General features: G+C 36.9%; 1 protein-coding gene across 2 annotated transcripts; it reads right to left on the minus strand.

Annotated features, from left to right (window-relative positions):
- Positions 1-314: 314 nt before the first annotated feature.
- seh1l (SEH1-like) lies at positions 315-20,751 on the minus strand. 2 transcript variants are annotated; one of them, XM_081375622.1, is made up of 9 exons: positions 20,336-20,588; positions 17,382-17,432; positions 16,720-16,866; positions 15,432-15,643; positions 15,250-15,348; positions 12,973-13,113; positions 12,132-12,289; positions 10,965-11,112; positions 315-616 (listed from the first exon to the last, which is right to left on the minus strand). In XM_081375622.1, the coding sequence occupies exons 1-9, from the start codon at positions 20,444-20,446 to the stop codon at positions 433-435; spliced, it is 1,251 nt and encodes a 416-aa protein (XP_081231748.1). In that variant the 5' UTR covers positions 20,447-20,588; the 3' UTR covers positions 315-432. The 2 variants fall into 2 exon arrangements, with proteins under 2 accessions (XP_081231748.1, XP_081231749.1); XM_081375623.1 differs by lacking the exon at positions 315-616 and adding an exon at positions 8,898-10,077 and having other exon boundaries at positions 20,336-20,751.
- Between the last annotated feature and the right edge of the window lie 431 nt (positions 20,752-21,182).

Genomic DNA, 21,182 nt, shown 5'->3' on the forward strand with positions numbered 1-21,182 from the left:
TTTCATGCTTGTTCAGTGAACCACAACTAATTATTGCACATGCACCTGAACAGTCCATAAGACACTAACGGTTTACAGGCAGCAGACAATAAAGGTCACAGTTACAATAACTTTGAACACTAAAAAGACCCTCATACTGACTCTGATATATACCAGAAGATGCTCAGGGTCCCTGATCACCTGTGTGAACATGCCATATTCCTTCTGCAGGAGGACTGCAGATGTGGACTGAGTTTGTAATGTAAGATGCCCAAGACAGTGCTACAGGGAGACAGGAAGGATAGCTGATTGTCCTTGCAGTGCCAAACCCCCAGACGTGTTCGAGAACTTGCAAGTGTCTTGGTGGAAGAGTGGAGAAAAATCTTGTTTATGTCTCAGTTGTTGAATCTTTTTCTTGGGGGATGGGGTGAATATGATGTGGACATAAAGACATTACTGATCATTTAAATGGAAAATGTCAGTGGGTTGACTGGCGGATTTCACCATGTGTCGATGACGTAGCTGAGGTGCATGGTTGGGATCAGGCTCATTTATTTGTTCGATGAGAGAGGGAGGAGGCAGGAGGTGGCCCAGTCGGGATCCAGCTCTGGGGGAGTCCAAATGAGGGAAGAAGTACCTGTAAGAACAGAATGGGAATGAAGCCCAACGAGCAACAGAAACGAGAAACGCCCACAACACAGACACACAAGAACAACAGAAAAATGAACATTGAGGAAAAACAAAGAAACAAAGGTGAATGATGATGAATGAAGCCGGAACAGGTGGCCATCACACAAGATCAGGAGGAGTTAAAGAAATGTTCCAGTTTCAATGCAATGAAGGTTTATCTGCAGAATCTGAGACAAGATGCTAATAAATGACCACGAAAGTTCATTTCAGCTCATCCTTCAGTTTGTAAAAACCACAGTCATGTTTATTGACATGCTTTTACAATGGAAGCCTATGGGGCAAGACAAAATAGAACCAGAAACTTTTTTTAAAAAAGGAGATACTTAATTATAAGAGCAATTTTAGTCCACATGATTTAATGGGGTTTATCGTTTTCATAATTTCATTAACCAGAAATTGGGACATTATTTGCATCCACCAAAATTTGTAATTAATAGTCTACAAACTAGTTTTCTGTGATTTTGTCATTTTCCACTTCTAAATATTGTAATTAAAAAGACTAAATTAATACAATTAAAAATTATTTAATAAACATTTAGCCTAAATTAAGTTGCCTCTCAGTATATGACTACCTAGTTTGGGAATTAATTTTAATAAAATTTAATAAAAGGTTTTCAGTTGCTGCTAAACTAGACAATAAAGAAGAAAGTACTTAGTAACTTTTAATAGAAAAACTGCAGGACTGAATGTTCAAGCCTGCAGTCAACAGTGATTTGTGTAAAAAATGAGTATGTGCTTTAAATGTATAGGGGTCATGTCATCTGACTGGGACTGAATCAGGATTTTGTTCACAGTGAATTTTTTTTTTTTATTAAAGGGATAGTTCCAAAAACTGTAAATTATCTAATAATTTACTCACCCTTAAGCCATCCTAGGTGTATACGACTTTCTTCTTTCAGACGAACACAATCGGACTTATGTTAAAAATATATAATTGCTCTTCCAAGCTTTATAATGGGAGTGAATGGCGGTCCTGATTTTGAAGTCCAAAAAAGCACATCCATCCAAGCTTTGACGCCTCTTGCGGTTCAAACAAACAGGGCTGGGCAACAAACTCAAGCTCCTCTTCTCTTATACCAAAAATCCTCCGACATTTATCTTTAAAAATGATCGTTTTAGACTTCTTATTTGTGACCGTTGTTTTGTTTTGCTCTGTCTTCTGCGTTTTCGCATTTGTCAATACGTCATGCGTCAGGTCAGGTACTCTTTCGCGAATAACAATGCTTACGGCCATCTGTCAGAAGCTAGTTATTTTGGCTTATAAAGTTATAAATATGGATTTTTTTTCTTACACTAACGCATCGCTTCGCTTCAGAAGGCCTTTATTAACCCCGAGCCATGTGGAACACTTTTATGATTGATGGATGCACTTTTTTGGCCTTCAAAATTTCTAAATTTGATCGATTGCTCCTGTCTGCCGGTTTGCGTCTGTATGCTCTGTATAGCTTTCTGTTTTGAATCTCTATTTACTATCATTCCTTTTTGTTTATATTGCTAAATATAACTTACTCATCACCATATATTAGATGTAGTCTAATATTGCCTATCACATTAATCTGACATCGCTAGCTTTTATCTAAATCATTATCGCTAGCACAACACGCTAGTATCTCGCTAGCCTGTTAACCTTCCATTCGTGCTTGCCGTCCTTTTTTTTTTCTCGTCCACACACGCTTTTTACAAGTCTATCAAACAACTGTGGTAAGTAGGATCAGTCAACAAACACAGTGAGAAAATGTCTTCTCCTGTTATTGTCACTTGCACTTCGTGTCATATAAATAGCATAGCCTTCTCTGTCAGCACAGAGGGATTTTCATATGATAAATGCAGGGAGATAGTCAGGCTGACAGAGAAGATTTCTGAACTAGAGACACGCATCCAAACTTTAATCGATGATAATAAGCATGCAAGGGCTTTAGATACTGCTTTGGATGTGACTAGCTTAGTGAACTCTGTACATTGTTCGGTTCCGACTGTAGAGCCCGTGCAGCAAGGCAACTGGGTGAACGTGAGCCGCTGTAGTCGCGGGACAAAACACAGCTCTTCCGTTCTGATTACCATAACAAACAGATTCTCCCCACTCAGTGAAACACTCTCTGAAAATCCTGTTGAAAGTGCCCTAGTTATTAACGATTCTATTACACGGAACGACACCAGCCACCATAGTCACATGTTTGCCGGGAGCCAGAGCGCCTGACATCAAAGCAAATTTAAAAGTGCTGGCTAAAGCTAATCGTAAATTCTCTAAGATTATTATTCGCGTCGGCACTAATGATGTTCGACTTCGCCAGTCGGAGATCACTAAAATTAATGTTAAAGAGATGTGTGAACTCGCAAGTACGATGTCAGGCACTGTAATTTGCTCTGGCCCCCTTCCTGTTCGCCGGAGTGATGAGAGACTGTCCTCACTCAATGGCTAGCTGTCTAAGTGGTGTCCGCAAAATAATATAGTATTCATAGTCAATAGAAACGTTTTTGGGACAGACCTGACCTGTTGAAAAGAGATGGTATTCATCCCTCCTGGGATGGTGCTGCTCTTCTCTCTATTAATATGGCACATAGTCTTAGAGCTCAAACTTGAATTGGGGCTCAGGTCAGGAAGCAGACAGACTGACTAAACCGACCGTCTGCTAGCGGCCTCGCGTCACCAAGGTCAGATAAATCCCATCACATAGAGACTCTATCACCTAGATGTCATCATATACAGACTGTGTCTGTTCACCGAATTAGGAAATACAAACAACTCCCAAACCCATTTAAGGGTAAAAATTTAATTGATGTTCAACAAATACAAAAAAGATATAATACAAATGAACAAATGATAAAGCTTGGGTTGCTGAATACTCGATCCTTTACTTCAAAAGCACTTATTGTTAATGATAGGGCTGTGTATTGGCAAGAATCTGGCGATACGATACGTATCACGATACATGAGTCACGATTCAATATATTGCAATATATTTCGATACTGTGCATAAGGCGATATATTGGGATTTTTTAAAAGTAAAATATATTAAAAATATTTAAAAAAAAGACATGATGTGCATAAAAGTCAAAGAAGTTTACTTTAGGTAAACAAATCAGTACACAGAAAATCAAACTGCCAGTTTGGGCTTGTGGTTTACAGGTTCTTAGTGAGCAAATTTTTATATGCTCAAGTAGGCCATAATAAAAGAAAATAGGTACATAGCCCCTGTCACAATACAAAACAACAACGTGAACTGGACGAAAATGAATGAAAATGGATGAAAGTGAACAAAATAAATGTGTCATATTGAAATCAAGTTTTATGTGATAAAAGATTTTAAAAGAACTGGACGCGCGAATGAGGCGAACCGCGCCGCACTAAACGCCTCGTGCCGCAGGACCCCCAGACGCGCGTAAACGCGTCTTTGCATTGACTTAACATTGCAATCACTCGCGCCAGATGCTCTATTCGCGCGTTTGGTGTGAACGATGCACGCGATTACATTTAGAAATAGACAAGCTTTGTTTCCAAATGCACCAAGCAAAGATATCCTTTCAGTTGTATAAACTTTTATAAAACCAGCCAATATAATCACAATAAACACATCCAAAATGAAATATTTAACATATAGGCTATATAACAACTGCACAACGTCTAATTTGTAAACAAAATGATTTACGCACTAAATCCAGCATAAACTCCGGCACAATTTGCATATGTTTAAACTCTCAAGGTAGACGTCACATCCCGAACCTCACAGCAATTGGCTGCCGACTGCGTTTTTCGCTTGATATTTGTATAAAGGAACTGCCCAACTTTTTGACGCTCTCGGTCGCTCTCAACGCTTTCTCCGGTCCGCTGTCAATCCTAAAATGTCCAGTGGACACGCACCGTTACGCCCGTTTCACACATACTCCGTTTGCAGTGCGTATGCGGTGCGTATTTTTTTCCGTACCCATGTTAACAGGTTAGAGCTTTCACACTGCACACGGATGCAGTCCGGCGATCCGTTCCAGTTGCGGTGCGTATACAGCAGTGCAGCGATCGTTTCCGCACCGAGTCTATTTTTGCTGTGCTGCACGCGCTGAATTAAAGTGACAGCATGTTTCGTGGTCAAAATGAACACAGATTGACCTAAAAATGTAGCAATTTCACCATAAATGCGATTAATTAAATAAAATGTAGTAATCTCAACATAAATGTATTTAAATACTTTTTTTTTTCACTTTAAGACCGGGGTAAAGCAAGGAAAGCTACAATTTACCTCAACAAGGTGACATAATGAACAACACTTGTCTCATTCGTGGAGGTGGAAAAACAAGTTCTTTGTGATATGCAAGATTTATTGTATTCAAATTTAAATGAAAAAGAAAAGGCATGAGAGTCGGCTGTTTTTGTCAATTTTAGGTTTTAATTTAAAATGTTTGCGATTTAATATAAAGTACATGGTTAAATATTTGCCCACTTGCTTGAGCAACTTAATATAAGTAAAAGTAATCCATTGAATAATAGGCTGACGTTGTTTAAATTGTGTTTAAACGTGCGTCTGTTAAAGAGTGTATATGCGTACAAAGACAATCGGAATGCTGAGACGTTAAGACCGGGGTAAATCAAGGGAAAATACCATTTACTTCAATAAGACAACATAATGAACAACACTCGTCTCATTCGTGGAGGTGGAAAAACAAGTTATTAGTGACATGCAAGATTTATTGTATAAAGATTTAAATTATGCAAAAGAAAGGCAAGGGTATGAGTCTGCTGTTTTTGTCAATTTTAAGTTTTAATTTAAAATGTAGGCTATGCGATTTTAATAGTATAGCCTACATGGTAAAATATTTTTACCACTTGCTTGAGCAACTTAATATATAATTATATAGAAGTAATGCTTTTAATAATATGTTGTTTAAATTGTGTTTAAACGTGAATACGTCTATTAAACAGTGTATATGTGTACAAAGAGAATCGCAATACTGACAAAAAAAAACTTTTTTAAAATAAAAGTTGCTGATATCTTCTGGATTTGAAATACAGTGAGTATGTATTTGTGGTATAACAGCAGCGAATCAGTTACGCACTGCAAACGCAGCATATGTGAAAGCACTATTGCGTGTGCTGCTCCTGCACTGCATACGCACTGCAACACGCACCGCATATGCACTGCACACGGAGTATGTGTGAAACGGGCGTTATAGGCGAGCCTGGCGAGGACACTAGTGGTGCGTCTCAGCATAGCTATCTAGTGGTAGGGATTTAAACAACATAAACGTGAACCACTGTCTTACGGTCTTACCATGAATATTTTTGGACGTAAAAAAAAAAAAAAAAAAAAAATCGATATTGCGTTTTTGAAAATCGATACAGTATTGCAAAATAAAATATCGCGATACTCAAGTGTATCGATTTTTTCTTACACCCCTAGTTAATGATATGATCACAGATTATAAACTAGATGTGCTGTGTTTGACAGAAACCTGGCTAAACCAGACGATTACATTACTTTAAATGAATCAACCCCGCAAGATTACTGTTATAAACATGAGCCTCATCTGAAAGGCAAGGGGGGAGCTGTTGCTGTAATTTATAGTAATAGTTTCAAAACCACTAAGAAATCAAGTTTTAAATATAATTCTTTTGAAGTGTTGGTGCTTAATGTAACACTATCTAGTGTAAATGATAAATCACATTTGAGATTTGTGCTGGCTACTTTATACAGGCCACCAGGGCACCATACAGACTTTATCAAAGAATTTGCTAATTTTTTATCAGAGTTAGTACTGGCTGCAGATTAAGCCCTAATTGTTGGTGATTTAAATATAGATGTAGATAACGAAAAAGATGCATTGGGATTGGCATTTAAAGACATTCTGAATTCTATTGGAGTTAGACAACACCTGTCAGGACCTACTCATTGTCGTAATCATACTCTAGATCTAATATTATCACATGTAATCAATGTTGATGCCGTTGAAATTCTGCAGCAGGATGATGACATCTCAGACCAATATCTAGTCTCGTGTAATTTGCATTTAGCCAAGGCTGCAAAGCCGACTCCGTGTTACAAATATGTTAGACCTATCACATCTGCTACTAAAGATTGCTTTATTATAACATTCCTGATCAATTTCATCTCCTCAGCAACCCAGATAGCTTAGAAGAACTCGATATTGCGACAGAAACTTTTGACTCTCTCTTTTTCAGCACTTTAGACAGTTGCTCCTTTGGGCTTAAAGAAACTTAGTAGTCCAACGCCGTGGTACAACGCCGTGGTACAAAGAGCACACTCAGGCCCTTAAGGAAGCAGCCAGAAAAATGGAGCGCAAAATTTTTGCATTTCATGGAAAGAGAGCATGATTACGTACCGAGAGGCCTTAAAAACAGCTAGATCTGCTTACTTTTCAACCCTATTAGAAGAAAATAAACAAAACCCTAGGTATTTATATGAAACAGTGGCTAAATTAACGAAAAATAAAGCCCCAGACGTCAACCCCAGACGTTTCCAGCCAGCAAAGCAGTAATGACTTTATGCACTTCTTTACTTACAAGATTGATAATATCAGGGAGAAAATTATAACTAAGCAACCATCTACTACAGTATCACATCAGACAGTGCATTGTAGTCTCCCTGAGAAAAAATTCGATTCATTCATTGCTATAGGAGGAAGAATTTTCTAAACTCGTTAAATCATCTCAATCGACAACATGTATGTTAGACCCCATACCGACTAAGCTATTGAAAGAGATGCTTCCAGAGGTCATAGATCCTCTTCTTAATATCATTAATTCATCTTTGTCATTAGGATACGTACCTAAAACTTTTTAGCTTTTTAGTTTAAAAAACGCAACTTGATCCTACAGAATTAGTCAATTACAGGCTGATCTCGAATCTAATCTTTTTAGAAAAAAATGGTATTTACGAGGATTTCCAGTCAGGATTTAAACGTACCATATTACTGACAAATGAATTGTATGTATTACAAATGAATTGCTCTCATCATCTGATCGTGGTTGTATCTCTCTATTAGTGTTACTCGATCTTAGTGCTGCATTTGATACTATTGACCACAACATTCTTTTAAATAGACTCGAAAATTATGTTGTCATTAGTGGAATTGAATTAGCATGGTTTAAATCATACTTATCTGACCGTTAACAGTTTGTAGCAGTAAATTAAGAGATGTCTTATCGATCACAAGTTCAGTATGGAGTACCACAAGGCTCAGTACTAGGACCATTGCTGTTCACTCTGTACTTTCTACCCTTTGGAGATATCATGGCATGGCAGGAAGCATGGCATTAGTTTTCACTGTTATGCTGATGATATTCAGCTTTATATTTATTCAAGCCACGACGAAACTTGCCAATTCACAAAATTAACGGAATGCATAGCTAATATAAAAAACTGGATGACTAATAATTTGCTAGTACTTAACTCTGAAAAAACAGAGATTATAATTTTTGGACAAAAAACGTCAAGTAATAATCTAGAATACTGTCTAACACTTGATGGCTGCTCTGTCAAACCTTTGTCATCGGTTAGGAACCTGGGTGTGCTCTCTGATACCAATCTTTCATTTGAAAGTCACGTTAGTATCCGTAAAACCGCATTCTTCCATCTTAAAAATATATCTAAATTACGTCATATGCTCTCAATGACAAATGCGGAACAATTAGTTCATGTGTTCATGACCTCAAGGCTAGATTATTGTAATGCCCTACTGGGTGGTTGCCCTGCACGCTTAATAAATAAACTACATCTGGTCCAAAACACATCAGTTCTTCAGGAATGACTATATTAGCCTGGTTCTATCAACACTGCATTGGCTCCCTATTAATTTTTTTTAAATATTACTGATTGCTTACAAAGCACTAAAAGGTTTAGCTCCCCATACTTGAGCGAGCTCTTAACGCATTATTATCCTTCACGTCTATGCGATCTCAAAATTCCGCCCAGTTGATAACACCTAGAATATCTAACTAATGATCTTTGCAACGGAAGTGAATCGATCAAAACTAACTTTAGCTGGACAATAACTTTATTCTAGAGCTGCTGTAAAGCCAAAACAATCTGTTACTTTAATTACCTATTCATTTAATTTCTTATTTTTACAATAAAGCTGCTTTGAAACAGTCCATATTGTTAAAAGCGCTATATAAATGAAGGTGACTTGACTTAAGATAATATTTTATTTCTTTTAAATATCTTTTCAGACCAACTTCTTCCTCTTATAAGGGCTCCTTAAATGAGGACCACACAACTCAGAGAAACCTCAGAAAGTTTTTTATTACATAAATCAGAACTGAAAAACAAACTTTATTTTACCAAAAAAAAAAAAAAAAAAAGTTGCATTAGTCTCTAGAAATGTTTAAATTTGCTCTTTTTGAATTCCCAATTGAAGAAGCAGCACTACAAAGAATGTCATGGATGGATATTGCCAATATACAGAGTTAAATATCAGATGCCAGCTTTTCATTTATTCATGCACCAAAATTGTGAATTGAAAAAAACTTTTGGAGATGGTTTATTAACGGAAGTAGATATGTTAAGCAGGTCAAATGTTTCTTCATTGAATAGGCTTTAGAGCTGCAAAAAGTTGCTTATTTCAGCACAAACAATCTGTGCCTACACCCTACAATACTTACTGAAATACTATAATACAGTTAGTTTGACAAATTAAAATGTAATGTGCTAGTAATTCCAAAGGCATATTTGGAGACAGAACAAAATTTGAGCAGAACTGGGCTGAATGATACAATGCCTCCCTCTACTGTCCACACCACAGAATACATGGTGATCAGCTTCAAACTAACAGTGCAAACATGTGTAGTGTTCTTTGGAAAGCCTGAAGTCCATTTACTCACCTTCATGCTATTCCAAGTGCGAATTATTTTATTTCATTTTTTTAAAATGAGGTTTTAGAATGTTTCCTTTTGTGCATCACAGAAGAAACTCAGTTGTAAAAGTTCTGGAACAACATGAAGGCAAATAAACGATGACAGAATTTTGAGTTATCTGTTCCTTTAAAAGCAACCATAACAGTTTTGGGGTATAGTCAATGGAAACGGGTGCAGACAATTATGCTTTGAAACTTCAAAATGACCTAAATGTAAGTATTAAAATAAATAAATAATACTGCATCACATCACAACAATTAATAAGAATGTCAATATTGGAATCATGTTTAGTGTAACTTGTTAAATAATACAAAAAATGCTCAATGTCAGAAGAGAACACACAAGCACAGTTCCTTTAACAGCCACACAACAGATCGTGCCGTCAGCACACGCTTCTGTCAGATTAGTAGCTAGAAGAGTGTGCATGTATCACACCGTGCAGAGGAGGGGTCAATGAGGTCTCTGTCCAATCCTGTGCATGTGCATGCAGCAAGCAGCCAATCAGCATGTTATGCCGTTAGCCTGGCATCAGTTGAGCTTTTTTTCTGTTAAAATTAAGACATTTAATTATGAATAAACCACAAACTTTCAATGCAAAATGCAGTCAAATGCATATATAATAAGATTTTTTTTTTAAATGCCTTTAAAAAGTCAGAACTCAACACTTTCCCCGCCATTGATGGAAATTTCTGGCTTTCCCTATTTTCACTGTAGGGGGCACTATTACGCATCTTACGCTAGTACTGAATCTCTTGATCAAAACACAGGCCAAGGAGTGGCAGAAATATGCGATATCATATTTAAGCGAATGGATATGTAAAATAATGTGATCATCATTAAACAGAATATAAATCAAAACTGCCTAAAATACCAAATGAAATATCACCCAGGACGAGCTATAAGACTGTGCAGCTTAGCACAGTTTATGGACTCAATCAACCCCATATATGTTTTGATCATCATTCTGAATCATATCTAGACGTAGTCTTTGGCAAAAAACGCGATTTTCTCAGATTTTCGCTCAAAATGTTGCTTTTTTAATGAATCGTACCCACATTCAAGTTATGATAAAGGAATGCATGAAGCTTTTTTTTGTTTGTTTGTTTTTTAAAGCTGGGGGTCTGTTCTTCAAACAGCAAAATATTCTGGAGGCCATGAAACTTTTGTGAATATGATCAAATGCTGGTGTTGGCTGGCAACTTTTTTCAAAAACACTGGCGGGGAAAGAGTTAAGTAATGTGAAGCAGTAGTTTTTGTACCTAAAAAGAAAAGAAAAAAAATCTAATGAATATGCCAGACCAGACCTATTCATTTGTGATGAATACTTACCTAAATTCTATCAACTTTCATATTGTAATTTAATATTTTAACCGTTTTAAGCAAAAATAACTATATTGAGGGTCATACTCTACATCACAGCACCGCCACATACCTGCCAGCAGAAGCCGCCCCAACAACCATCTGAGCAGCTCCAGGGACGCCCACAGTGCTCAGAGCAGCAGTGAGTCCAGAAGAGCCGTTCACTGGGCTCCCGTCTCCTCTCAGGATCCCTGTGCACTTCCAGTTGTCCATATAATTAGCTGCAGACAAGATGAACCAGAATGCACAGCATAATTTACATTATGTGATGTATATCATTAAACATGTTAGGCTGGGATATTATTAGTCCATATAACTTTCCCCCGCCTGAGCAGCCTTATTGTCAGCAGAAATTAAAAGTAGTTTTAGAGGTTAAAATTTAAAAGGGCTGGGTTTACAAAGTCTGGCATTTTTATCGCAAGATTGGGTTATGATTTTATTAAAAAATAAAAAATAACATGCATGTATAAATCATTCACAAAAACATACTTCATATAACATGTATGTAGAAAATTGAGGTGAATTTTCATTTTCTGCTGACTTTAAAAAAATAATAATAATAATTCACGATCTCGATTCAAAACACCCAGCCGATCTTATTTCTAAATGACAACGATTCGGCTATGCGTTTTAAATATTTGATCCAAAAAAAAAAAAAAAAAACAGCAAAACATTCAAATCACTGCCTCTGACCCAGACAGAACAGTTGTCATGTATAGGTGTGAAACAGCTTCACAAACAATCTTTTCAAGTTTTTCTAAAAGTTTATCTAAACACTGATGTCTAAGGTAGCGATCAAAATAAAGCGAATCACCTTTTGAAAGTAACTTGGTGCTTCAAATAACAATGGTATCAATTACATCACTATTAACTGTTAAAAAAATGTATTTGTCATTGAATCATTTATTCAAAAGAATTTGATTTTAACAAGAGTTTTTGAACGCAGATTCATCCAGTAATGAAACAAGTGAAGTATTTATGAGCGAGTGATTCTCAATTTATCCAGAATCCTGCAGCTCTGCTTTAAAGTTAATACATTTTGATGAAAGCTAAAACCTATTTGTAATATTATATTACAATTTTCATAATAAATGAAAAGTAACACTGGCATTTATAATTTAAAAAAACATTAAAAGAGTTGGACTGTAAAGAATATCTAAAGCTATGATAAAGAGTTATTATTGAGAAATGTATTTCAAAAGATTCACTCAGCAGGAAGTAGATTGAGTTGACGGCTGACCTTTCCAGAGTCGCACACAGCCATCGTCTCCAGAGGAGGCCAGGAGAGTACTGGTGATGTTCCAACTCACACGCCACACCTGAGAGTTATGACTGTCAAACTGAGCCATCACTTGCACCTCAAACTTAGTGGGACCAGAGCTGTTGGCACTCTCTCTCCTGTCAGACGCATAACATGAATCAACTGTTCCAAAAAGATTCTTACAGTCAGAGTAAAACATGAGTGGCGTTTACCATTGTAAAACTCGGCACAGTGAAGCTAGGGCGTTGACAGGTGGTGGCTTAGAAGTTCTGAGAAGTTAGCTCAATACTATTGTGAGTTGTGCTTACTAGGGCTGCACAATATTATAAAAAACTGGCATTGCAAAATGTAGTTTTTCTGATGTGTGTGTGTGTATATATATATATATATATATATATATATATATATATATATATATATATATATATATATATAGGTAGGCTTCTTCAAGCGTCTTGGAGACGTTGCCGCGGTTCTTCTGAATTTAGTCTAATTGTAAAATTACATAACTATTATTTAAGTTTCTTTGTTTTCTTTCATTTCTTTATTTTCAAACATAAAACCATTAAGCTTTAAAATTGAAACAAAGGATCATGAGCTGAATGCATATAAATGAACACAGTGCAGCATTTCACTCTGAAACCGGCAGCACATACATTTAATTAAATTGCAGACTTCATGATTTGAAACTCACACCAAGCCATGTTGAGAATGTTGTTTGAAACAACATTTATTTCAGAATTTACTTTTTGGGTGAACAATTAAGATGACCAATTTGACTGCTTAGCTTTCTTACTACCGAGAATGATATCATATTTACCTCAATGGTATGAGTTTGAAAATGCGGACGTCTTTGGTCGCTATCGCCAGCACATGGAAGGATCTCCCAAGATTAGGAGCAAAGGCGATGTCATGTACTGGGTCAGTCACAGTCATCAATGTCTCTGCTTTGGCATACTTCCTGAAAGTCAACATAAACCCATTAGAAACATGACTATAACAGAAAAATAGATATTAAAGACCTGGGCCCATATTTTAAAGCTTCTAAGAATCCTCCCAGAAAGCTCCTAATTTATCTTAAGAAATGATAGAAAAGAAAATAATAGAAAGCACCATATACAGTGAGGAAAATAAGTATTTGAACACCCTGCTATTTTGCAAGTTCTCCCACTTAGAAATCATGGAGGGGTCTGAAATTGTCATCGTAGGTGCATGTCCACTGTGAGAGACATAATCTAAAAAAAAAAATCCAGAAATCACAATGTATGATTTTTTTAAACTATTTATTTGTATGAGACAGCTGTAAATAAGTATTTGAACATCTGAGAAAATCAATGTTAATATTTGGTACAGTAGCCTTTGTTTGCAATTACAGAGGTCAAACGTTTCCTGTAGTTTTTCACCAGGTTTGCACACACTGCAGGAGGGATTTTGGCCCACTCCTCCACACAGATCTTCTCTAGATCAGTCAGGTTTCTGGGCTGTCGCTGAGAAACACGGAGTTTGAGCTCCCTCCAAAGATTCTCTATTGGGTTTAGGTCTGGAGACTGGCTAGGCCACGCCAGAACCTTGATATGCTTCTTACAGAGCCACTCCTTGGTTATCCTGGCTGTGTGCTTCGGGTCATTGTCATGTTGGAAGACCCAGCCTCGACCCATCTTCAATGCTCTAACTGAAGGAAGGAGGTTGTTCCCCAAAATCTCGCAATACATGTCCCCGGTCATCCTCTCCTTAATACAGTGCAGTCGCCCTGTCCCATGTGCAGAAAAACACCCCCAAAGCATGATGCTACCACCCCCATGCTTCACAGTAGGGATGGTGTTCTTGGGATGGTACTCATCATTCTTCTTCCTCCAAACACGTTTAGTGGAATTATGACCAAAAAGTTATATTTTGGTCTCATCTGACCACATGACTTTCTCCCATGACTCCTCTGGATCATCCAAATGGTCATTAGCAAACTTAAGACGGGCCTTGACATGTGCTGGTTTAAGCAGGGGAACCTTCCGTGCCATGCATGATTTCAAACCATGACGTCTTAGTGTATTACCAAAAGTAACCTTGGAAACGGTGGTCCCAGCTCTTTTCAGGTCATTGACCAGCTCCTCCTGTGTAGTTCTGGGCTGATTTCTCACCTTTCTTAGGATCATTGAGACCCCACGAGGTGAGATCTTGCATGGAGCCCCAGTCCGAGGGAGATTGACAGTCATATTTAGCTTCTTCCATTTTCTAATGATTGCTCCAACAGTGGACCTATATATCCTATATTTTAGGATAATAAATAATAGTTTAGGAGTGGAGGTGGACATTTTAAAGGCAGACTAACAGGTCTTTGAGGGTCAGAATTCTGGCTGATAGACAGGTGTTCAAATACTTATTTGCAGCTGTATCATACAAATAAATAGTTAAAAAATCATATATTGTGATTTCTGGATTTTTTTTTTTTTAGATTATGTCTCTCACAGTGGACATGCACCTACGATGACAATGTATGTATATTCTTTATTTTTTATTAACCATGCTGTTAATGTCGTAATTAACGTATTTGATAGGAAATGAACAGCCACACAAGGTTCTGAAAGTGCTGTAACTGTTTGTGTGATCACTTTGCTTATAGAAGGTTGAAACAGACATAAATCATCACTGCTGCATAGTTGCATTTTTCCAGTTGCCAAACATGATAATGTAGTTAATGTAGTGATTACTTACATTTCTGGCACTATAATGGCATTTCTGTGCTGTGGCGGAGATGTTAGCGTGTCTCTAATAAGATCAGTCATAAACATGATCCCTCCACGATGTGTAGCGTCTTATTAACTTACTGACATGCATTGTGTGCAACACATTTATTCTCCCTTGTTTCGCCCATTTTCTCCGCTGCTAAAGAAACTTTTAAGCCTCTTAAAAGTCCTTGTCCGTACTCCTAAAAATGTTGGACCTTAAAACCTCTTTTAAGGGTTAAGATGCTTTCTGAATTACTTATTTCTTTACTAGGATATTTTCTTTAACTTTGAGGAAACGCTCACATTTCTGAAAAATTTCTAAGGGAGCAACTCTTTGCACTAAGAAGTGAAATTCCATGAAGCGAAACTCATACCTTGTATTTTCATTATACTCATAGATTTGCACTTTGCCACTGTATGTGACATTGCTGTCATCACTGCCCACAGCTATCATTGGAGGATGTGCTCGAGAACTAAAAGGCAGAACAAACAGTTGTGACAATCAAGAATACTTCTCTCACATTCATATGTTATTGTGTGTAGATGGTGTTCAGACCTTGAGGGGTTCCATGAGATGCAGGAGCATGAGAGCTTGCAGGAGATCTCATGCTGCAGTGACCACTGGCTGAGGTTCATCACATCAGGGGCCTCGTAGATGCGCACCACACCGTCTGCAGAGCAGGTGGTCAACATCAGGCCCATGTGCTTTGGTGCAAACTTCACATCGGTCACTGATGTCCGACTGTCCACAAGTGTGGTTCTCTTAATCTGGAGAAGCACAGAAAAAATGAATAGAAGATCTATGACACTGCTTCAGATTTGCACAAAAACATGATTGGTTACCATCTTGTTTTTAGAAAATTCATAAGTTACCCTCAAAATCACAATTTTACATTTGGCAGAAACTTTATCCAAAGCAACTCTGAAATCAATGTATACTCTTGAATTATACCATACTTTTCACTTCATTTGATTCTCTGGGAATCAAACCCATTGCTAGCACCATGCTCTACTCTTTGAGCAACAGGAAAAGCAAGTAGTAAGGGCCTATGACATAAAAATGTGCAAAATCCAGTCAAAAAGAAAATTGTCTATGTTTTAATTTAAAGCTACACTGTGTAGGATTTACTCCCATCTAACGGTGAAATTGTATATGACTACCAACTGAATATTACTTTCTAGCCCCTCCCATTCCGAGGGCGTTTTAAGTCCTACGGTGGCCGTATTATTTCAAATCTGCCAGCAGTCGCAAGTAATCTCCCCCTCGCATTCGTCACGGTGCCACTGAGTGTAAAAACGCGAAAGGCGAAGCTTGAATTTCCAGGTATGTCCCTCTTTGGCTAATGTATTTTCAAGATGGAAGCGCAACATGGCTTCCGCCGACTCGCTCGTATGTATTCTAAATGGCAGATTATACACAAGAATACTTAATTAGTTGGTTGATTACTCATTAATGAGAACGTATAATTTTGAAAGAACAAAGTGTTTTTTGCTAAAAATCAACTTAAAATATTACACAGTGTAGCTTTAAACAGTAAACCTCTATAATGCAGCACTTTCTTTGCAAAAAAGGAATTTAATATTATGAAATTATTTGATTACATTTTAAAAGACTAATTCAGCTGTTGAAGTTTTATGCATTCATTTGATTACCATCATTTTTTTAAATCATAAAACACAGAATCCAGAAAACAGACAACACAAAATTTCTGAAAAGATAAAACATTTAATAGGGCATTATTATTGTTAAAACTTTAATGAACACAGAATTTGGCAAAAAAATAAGACTGATTTTATAGGGCTGTAAATAACTTCTAAATAAATAAATAAATAATTGTACATACCCAGTGACTCTGACCACGCTGTTTATCATTGGATTCACCGACTATCTCCTCCCATACAGCCGCAGTGCGGTCAAACGAACAAGATGCTAACACTTGACCGAACTCAGGATGCGCCCATGTCACCCTCCAAACAGAACCACTATGGGTCTAAAACAGACAGAAAGATGGAAGAATGTGGTTTAAAACAGTTTTAAGAATTCCTCAAATAAGGTGTCTGATCAAATTAATTAATTATTTTCACATTTAGTGTGCTACTTTTTTATTTTAGACGTCCACAAACTTTACCCCGGTTTGCGGCGGTTTCAGAGACAAGGTTTAAGCCTAGTCCTAAATGCATGTTTGAGAATATTTTAAAATATGTAAGTGCCATTGTTTTGTTTCAAGATGCACACCAGTAATGTTTTTTTTTCTAAGGCACATTTATTAAAGCTATTTAGATGTCCTCATTGAACTAAGGCCTAATTCTGGCTTAATCTAAGCCGTCAGTGAAACCAGTCCTTTAACTTTAATATTTTTGTTTGGTAAAATAAAAAAAGTGCTATAATGAATATGGATCTACTTGTATCCCACCTTTTTAACCAACGGTGGAAACTAAAGTCAGTTATGCAGTATAGGGTTACATGAAGATTTAGTACATAAAGGTTTTTTTTTTTAAATCATACCTTCCAACTAGCAGTGCAGTGCCATTCTCCATCATCACCTTTATCCCAGACCTAGATCAATTCACAACAGCCAAACATTTGTCAACAATATATTTAACAAGCATGCAAATAAGCTAAAGAACCACAGCCTTAACCTCAGCTCCTATCTGAAGCTGCTATCAATTGAATCCCCAAGCTCCAAATCTATCAATCCATGTGATGAACAGAGGCTGCTTGATCATTTTTGGTTTTCCTAATTTTTGTGTTTACCCACGTATCGCAACACCATCTGTTTCTTTTTATTTTCACTTTATTTAACCCTAAACTTTGAGAGTTCATTACATTTTAAGTCAAATTTTAAGTCTAAGGTTCAAGAAATTGTTTCAATAGCATGAAATTTGCTCTCAGTTTTGTTTCAAGCTGTTTAGACAATTCTGAGCTGAAATATTGAGGTTTCCGTAAACATCTGTATAACCAAAATTTGTTGTGGGCCATGACACAAAGATGGCTGTCACGTTTAGTCTAAAACGGAAGTAGCAAAAGTTTATTATTCCCTATTGTGATATACAGTAATAATCTCAATTATTCAACCCCCATTGCAAATCAGGTTTATTGGCAAAATTTACAGACTTTCAACTGTTTGCAATGAACAAATCAAAGTAATTTAAATAGCAGTTTAACAACAAATGTTTCAAGTGGTTTCCCAAAATTCTACTGAAAAAGCAACTTTTAATGACTTTTGTAGTCTCAAAATTATTCAACCCCTTCATGGCAAGCATTTTTAGTACTTAGTAGAACTCTCATTTGCTGTTATGACCTGCTGCAAATGAGATATCTAACCAGACACCAGCTTCTAGCAGCGTTTCTGAGGAATCTTAGCCCATTCCTCATGAGCAATGGCCTCCAGTTCAGTTCTTTGGTTTGCATGCTGCAACCACCTTCTAAAGGGGTACAAGTCAGGTGACTGTGATGGCCACTGTAGAATCTTCCAGGACACATTTTCCCTTAGGATTTCCTGATACTTCAATGAATCCATCTTGCCCTCCAGATGCTGCAGGTTTCCAGTGGCAGAGGATGTAAAGCAGCCCCAGAGCATCACCGAGCCCCACCATGCTTAACTGTAGACAGAGTATTATTTTCAGCATATGCTTCATTCTTCTTCCTCCAGACATCCATAGGGCCAAATAAGTTCCACAGAACAGAATCCCAAAAACTCTGTGGCTTATGTATAGATATTTGATTTTGAGCAAATTGGAGCAGACTTTTCTTGTGCTTTTGGGTCAGTAGGGGTGTACGCCTTGGAGTTCAGGCTTGTGTTTAGTATGCGCCTTACTGTGCAAGCTGAAACCTCAGGGGCCTGTTGCCACCAAGTGTTGCTGCAGGTCTTTTGCAGTCACTCGAGGGTTTTTCTGAACCTGCTCTCCCAGAAATCTGGCTGCTGTTGTTGATAGCTTCCTTTTTCTGCCCCATCCAGGTAGTGTAACCACTGTTCTTTTAACTTTGAACTTGCAAACTATGCTTTCAACAGTGTCTCTAGGAACATTTAGTGCCTTCGCTATCTTTTTGTATCTTGTTCCTTGTTTGTAAAGGGTGATGATATCTTAACTTTTTAGACCATTCTTTTGACTTAGCCATATTTCTAACTTGCAGTCAAACGTGACACTCAACAAACCTAGCCAGTTCAGATATTTCATGTGTTCTAGCTCAAGCACACCTGGTGCAACTAATGAAGCCCTTGATTAGTTGCATCAGGTGTGCTTGATATAACACCTGTTTTGCAGATTTGTGCTGTTGTGAGGAATTCTATTCAGAGGGTTGTATAATTTTGAGACTGCAGAAGTCATTAAAAGATGCATTTGAATATGCAGAAACCACTTGAAACATTTGTATTGAGCTATTTTAATTAGTTTTGTTTGATTTGTTCATTACGAACAGCTGAAAGTCTGTAAAGTTTGCCAATGATACTGATTTGCAATGGGGGTTGAATAATTTCATTCACAACTATATATCAGAGTGAAACTGATTCTTGAACAAGAAATAATGTAGGGTGGGACTTGATTTTGTCCATCGGAATTGATTGGGTCGTTGTGGTTTGCTATTGCTGTGATGTAATGTGATTGACAGTTGTCCCACCCTCACACCAGTAAACACTGTCATAAGAGATTAGATGTTGCAAGAGGAAGGGGATGTTATTTTGATTTAAGATTATGAGGGCATACTAATTAAAATAATAATAATTAATAATGTGTACAGATAAATCAATTACTGCAATATTCCATAAATATAAGAATTTTCAATTTTGATTTCATTGTGACTTTAAAACGATAAAAAAAAAAGTGGTTGGCATCACCAAAACAGAGGTAATCACTCAAAAAAAGGAAAATAAAAAATTGGTCAAGAAACCAACTTTACCATTTTTGGAACATATTTTACTACTGAATTAGGCTACATACAACGTGATGGAGAATTAACAGACACATATTTGTCTCCAACACAATCGATCAATCAATTATTTAATACACCAAATCTCTAATTTCATAGAATCTAACCTATACCCTCTCATAAAGTAACGTTATACTCTGGAGATACAAAAAAAAAAAAAAAAATAGGCATATATAACAATAACATGATGGTTTATACAATCACATTTAACAGAAATGGAAAGGCGCTATATAAATAAAACATTATTATTTACATCCATAACGCCGTTTTTTTTTAAGGGATAGTATTCCCAAATTCCCAAAATGCACAGCTGCAGAAAAGCCCATTCAATCACTTATAAAGTTTCTGTCCAATGTATATCTAGCTATGTCTCAAAACATGGTGAGCTGCCCGTCTAGAGTAGACCGCATTTTTGGGTGTCACAGGCACGTGCAGGATTTACTTTCTAGGTAGGCAGCTCAATATAAGTTTGGACAAAGTCTCTATAAAGTCCTATGCAGTTAAACAGATCACACAAAAGAGTGTTTTCTTGCCTTGACGCTCTGATCACTGGAGCAGGTCGCCATCCTGCGACCATGAAAGTCATAAGAAACATCGTGAATCAGATCTTTATGATCCGCTGCGATGCTCTTCGCCACGAACATCTTCTAGTAAAACTATGTTACTTCTTGACGCCACCAAGAAAATATCTTGCACAATTCACAAAATGAAACAGCAGATAGGCGTTTAGTCAAACTTCAGCAGAAATTTTTAACTCTACCAGTGCCATGTTTTTTTTTTAACATGAAACCGTTGCTCGCTGCTTTGTTGGAGATGAAAATCACCTGAGAGCGGATTACTGCCACCTACTGCACTAGCGGAGTTACTGCTGCCACTATTAACCACACAACCGAGGTGCCGAATGAACGAGTTGCCAAAAATTAGGCAATTTTACCACATTTAACAAAACAAGCATCTAATGTTTTGATATATTAAATACATGTTAAATATATAAAATTCTTGAATCTTAAATATCGACATGTTCAGCTCAATATTACATTTTAAATAGAAGGGTGAATAGAAGGGTTCTTTTTTATTTAGAAATTTAGATTAAATAAGATCACATTTTATGAATTATTTATTTAGATAAACCAAAATATGTAGACACTTTTTGCAACCACATTGGTCTGTCTACACGCAAACTAGCATATGCCTTCATTTCTAAGTATCCACAGAATTTCCACTTATGTGGATAATAAAAATGTGAGTGTTTTGTCAAAAAGGACAGTCATAAATATAATTTGTCAAATTAGTCCATGGTTCACATTTTTCACAAACTCCAATATTTCTCTCAAGCTCACGGAGCATTTCTTTACAAGACTGTCATCTATTGGACCTTTG

The sequence above is a fragment of the Scardinius erythrophthalmus genome (genome assembly GCF_964197995.2).
Source record: "Scardinius erythrophthalmus genome assembly, chromosome: 10".
Classification (NCBI taxonomy): Eukaryota; Metazoa; Chordata; class Actinopteri; order Cypriniformes; family Leuciscidae; genus Scardinius; species Scardinius erythrophthalmus.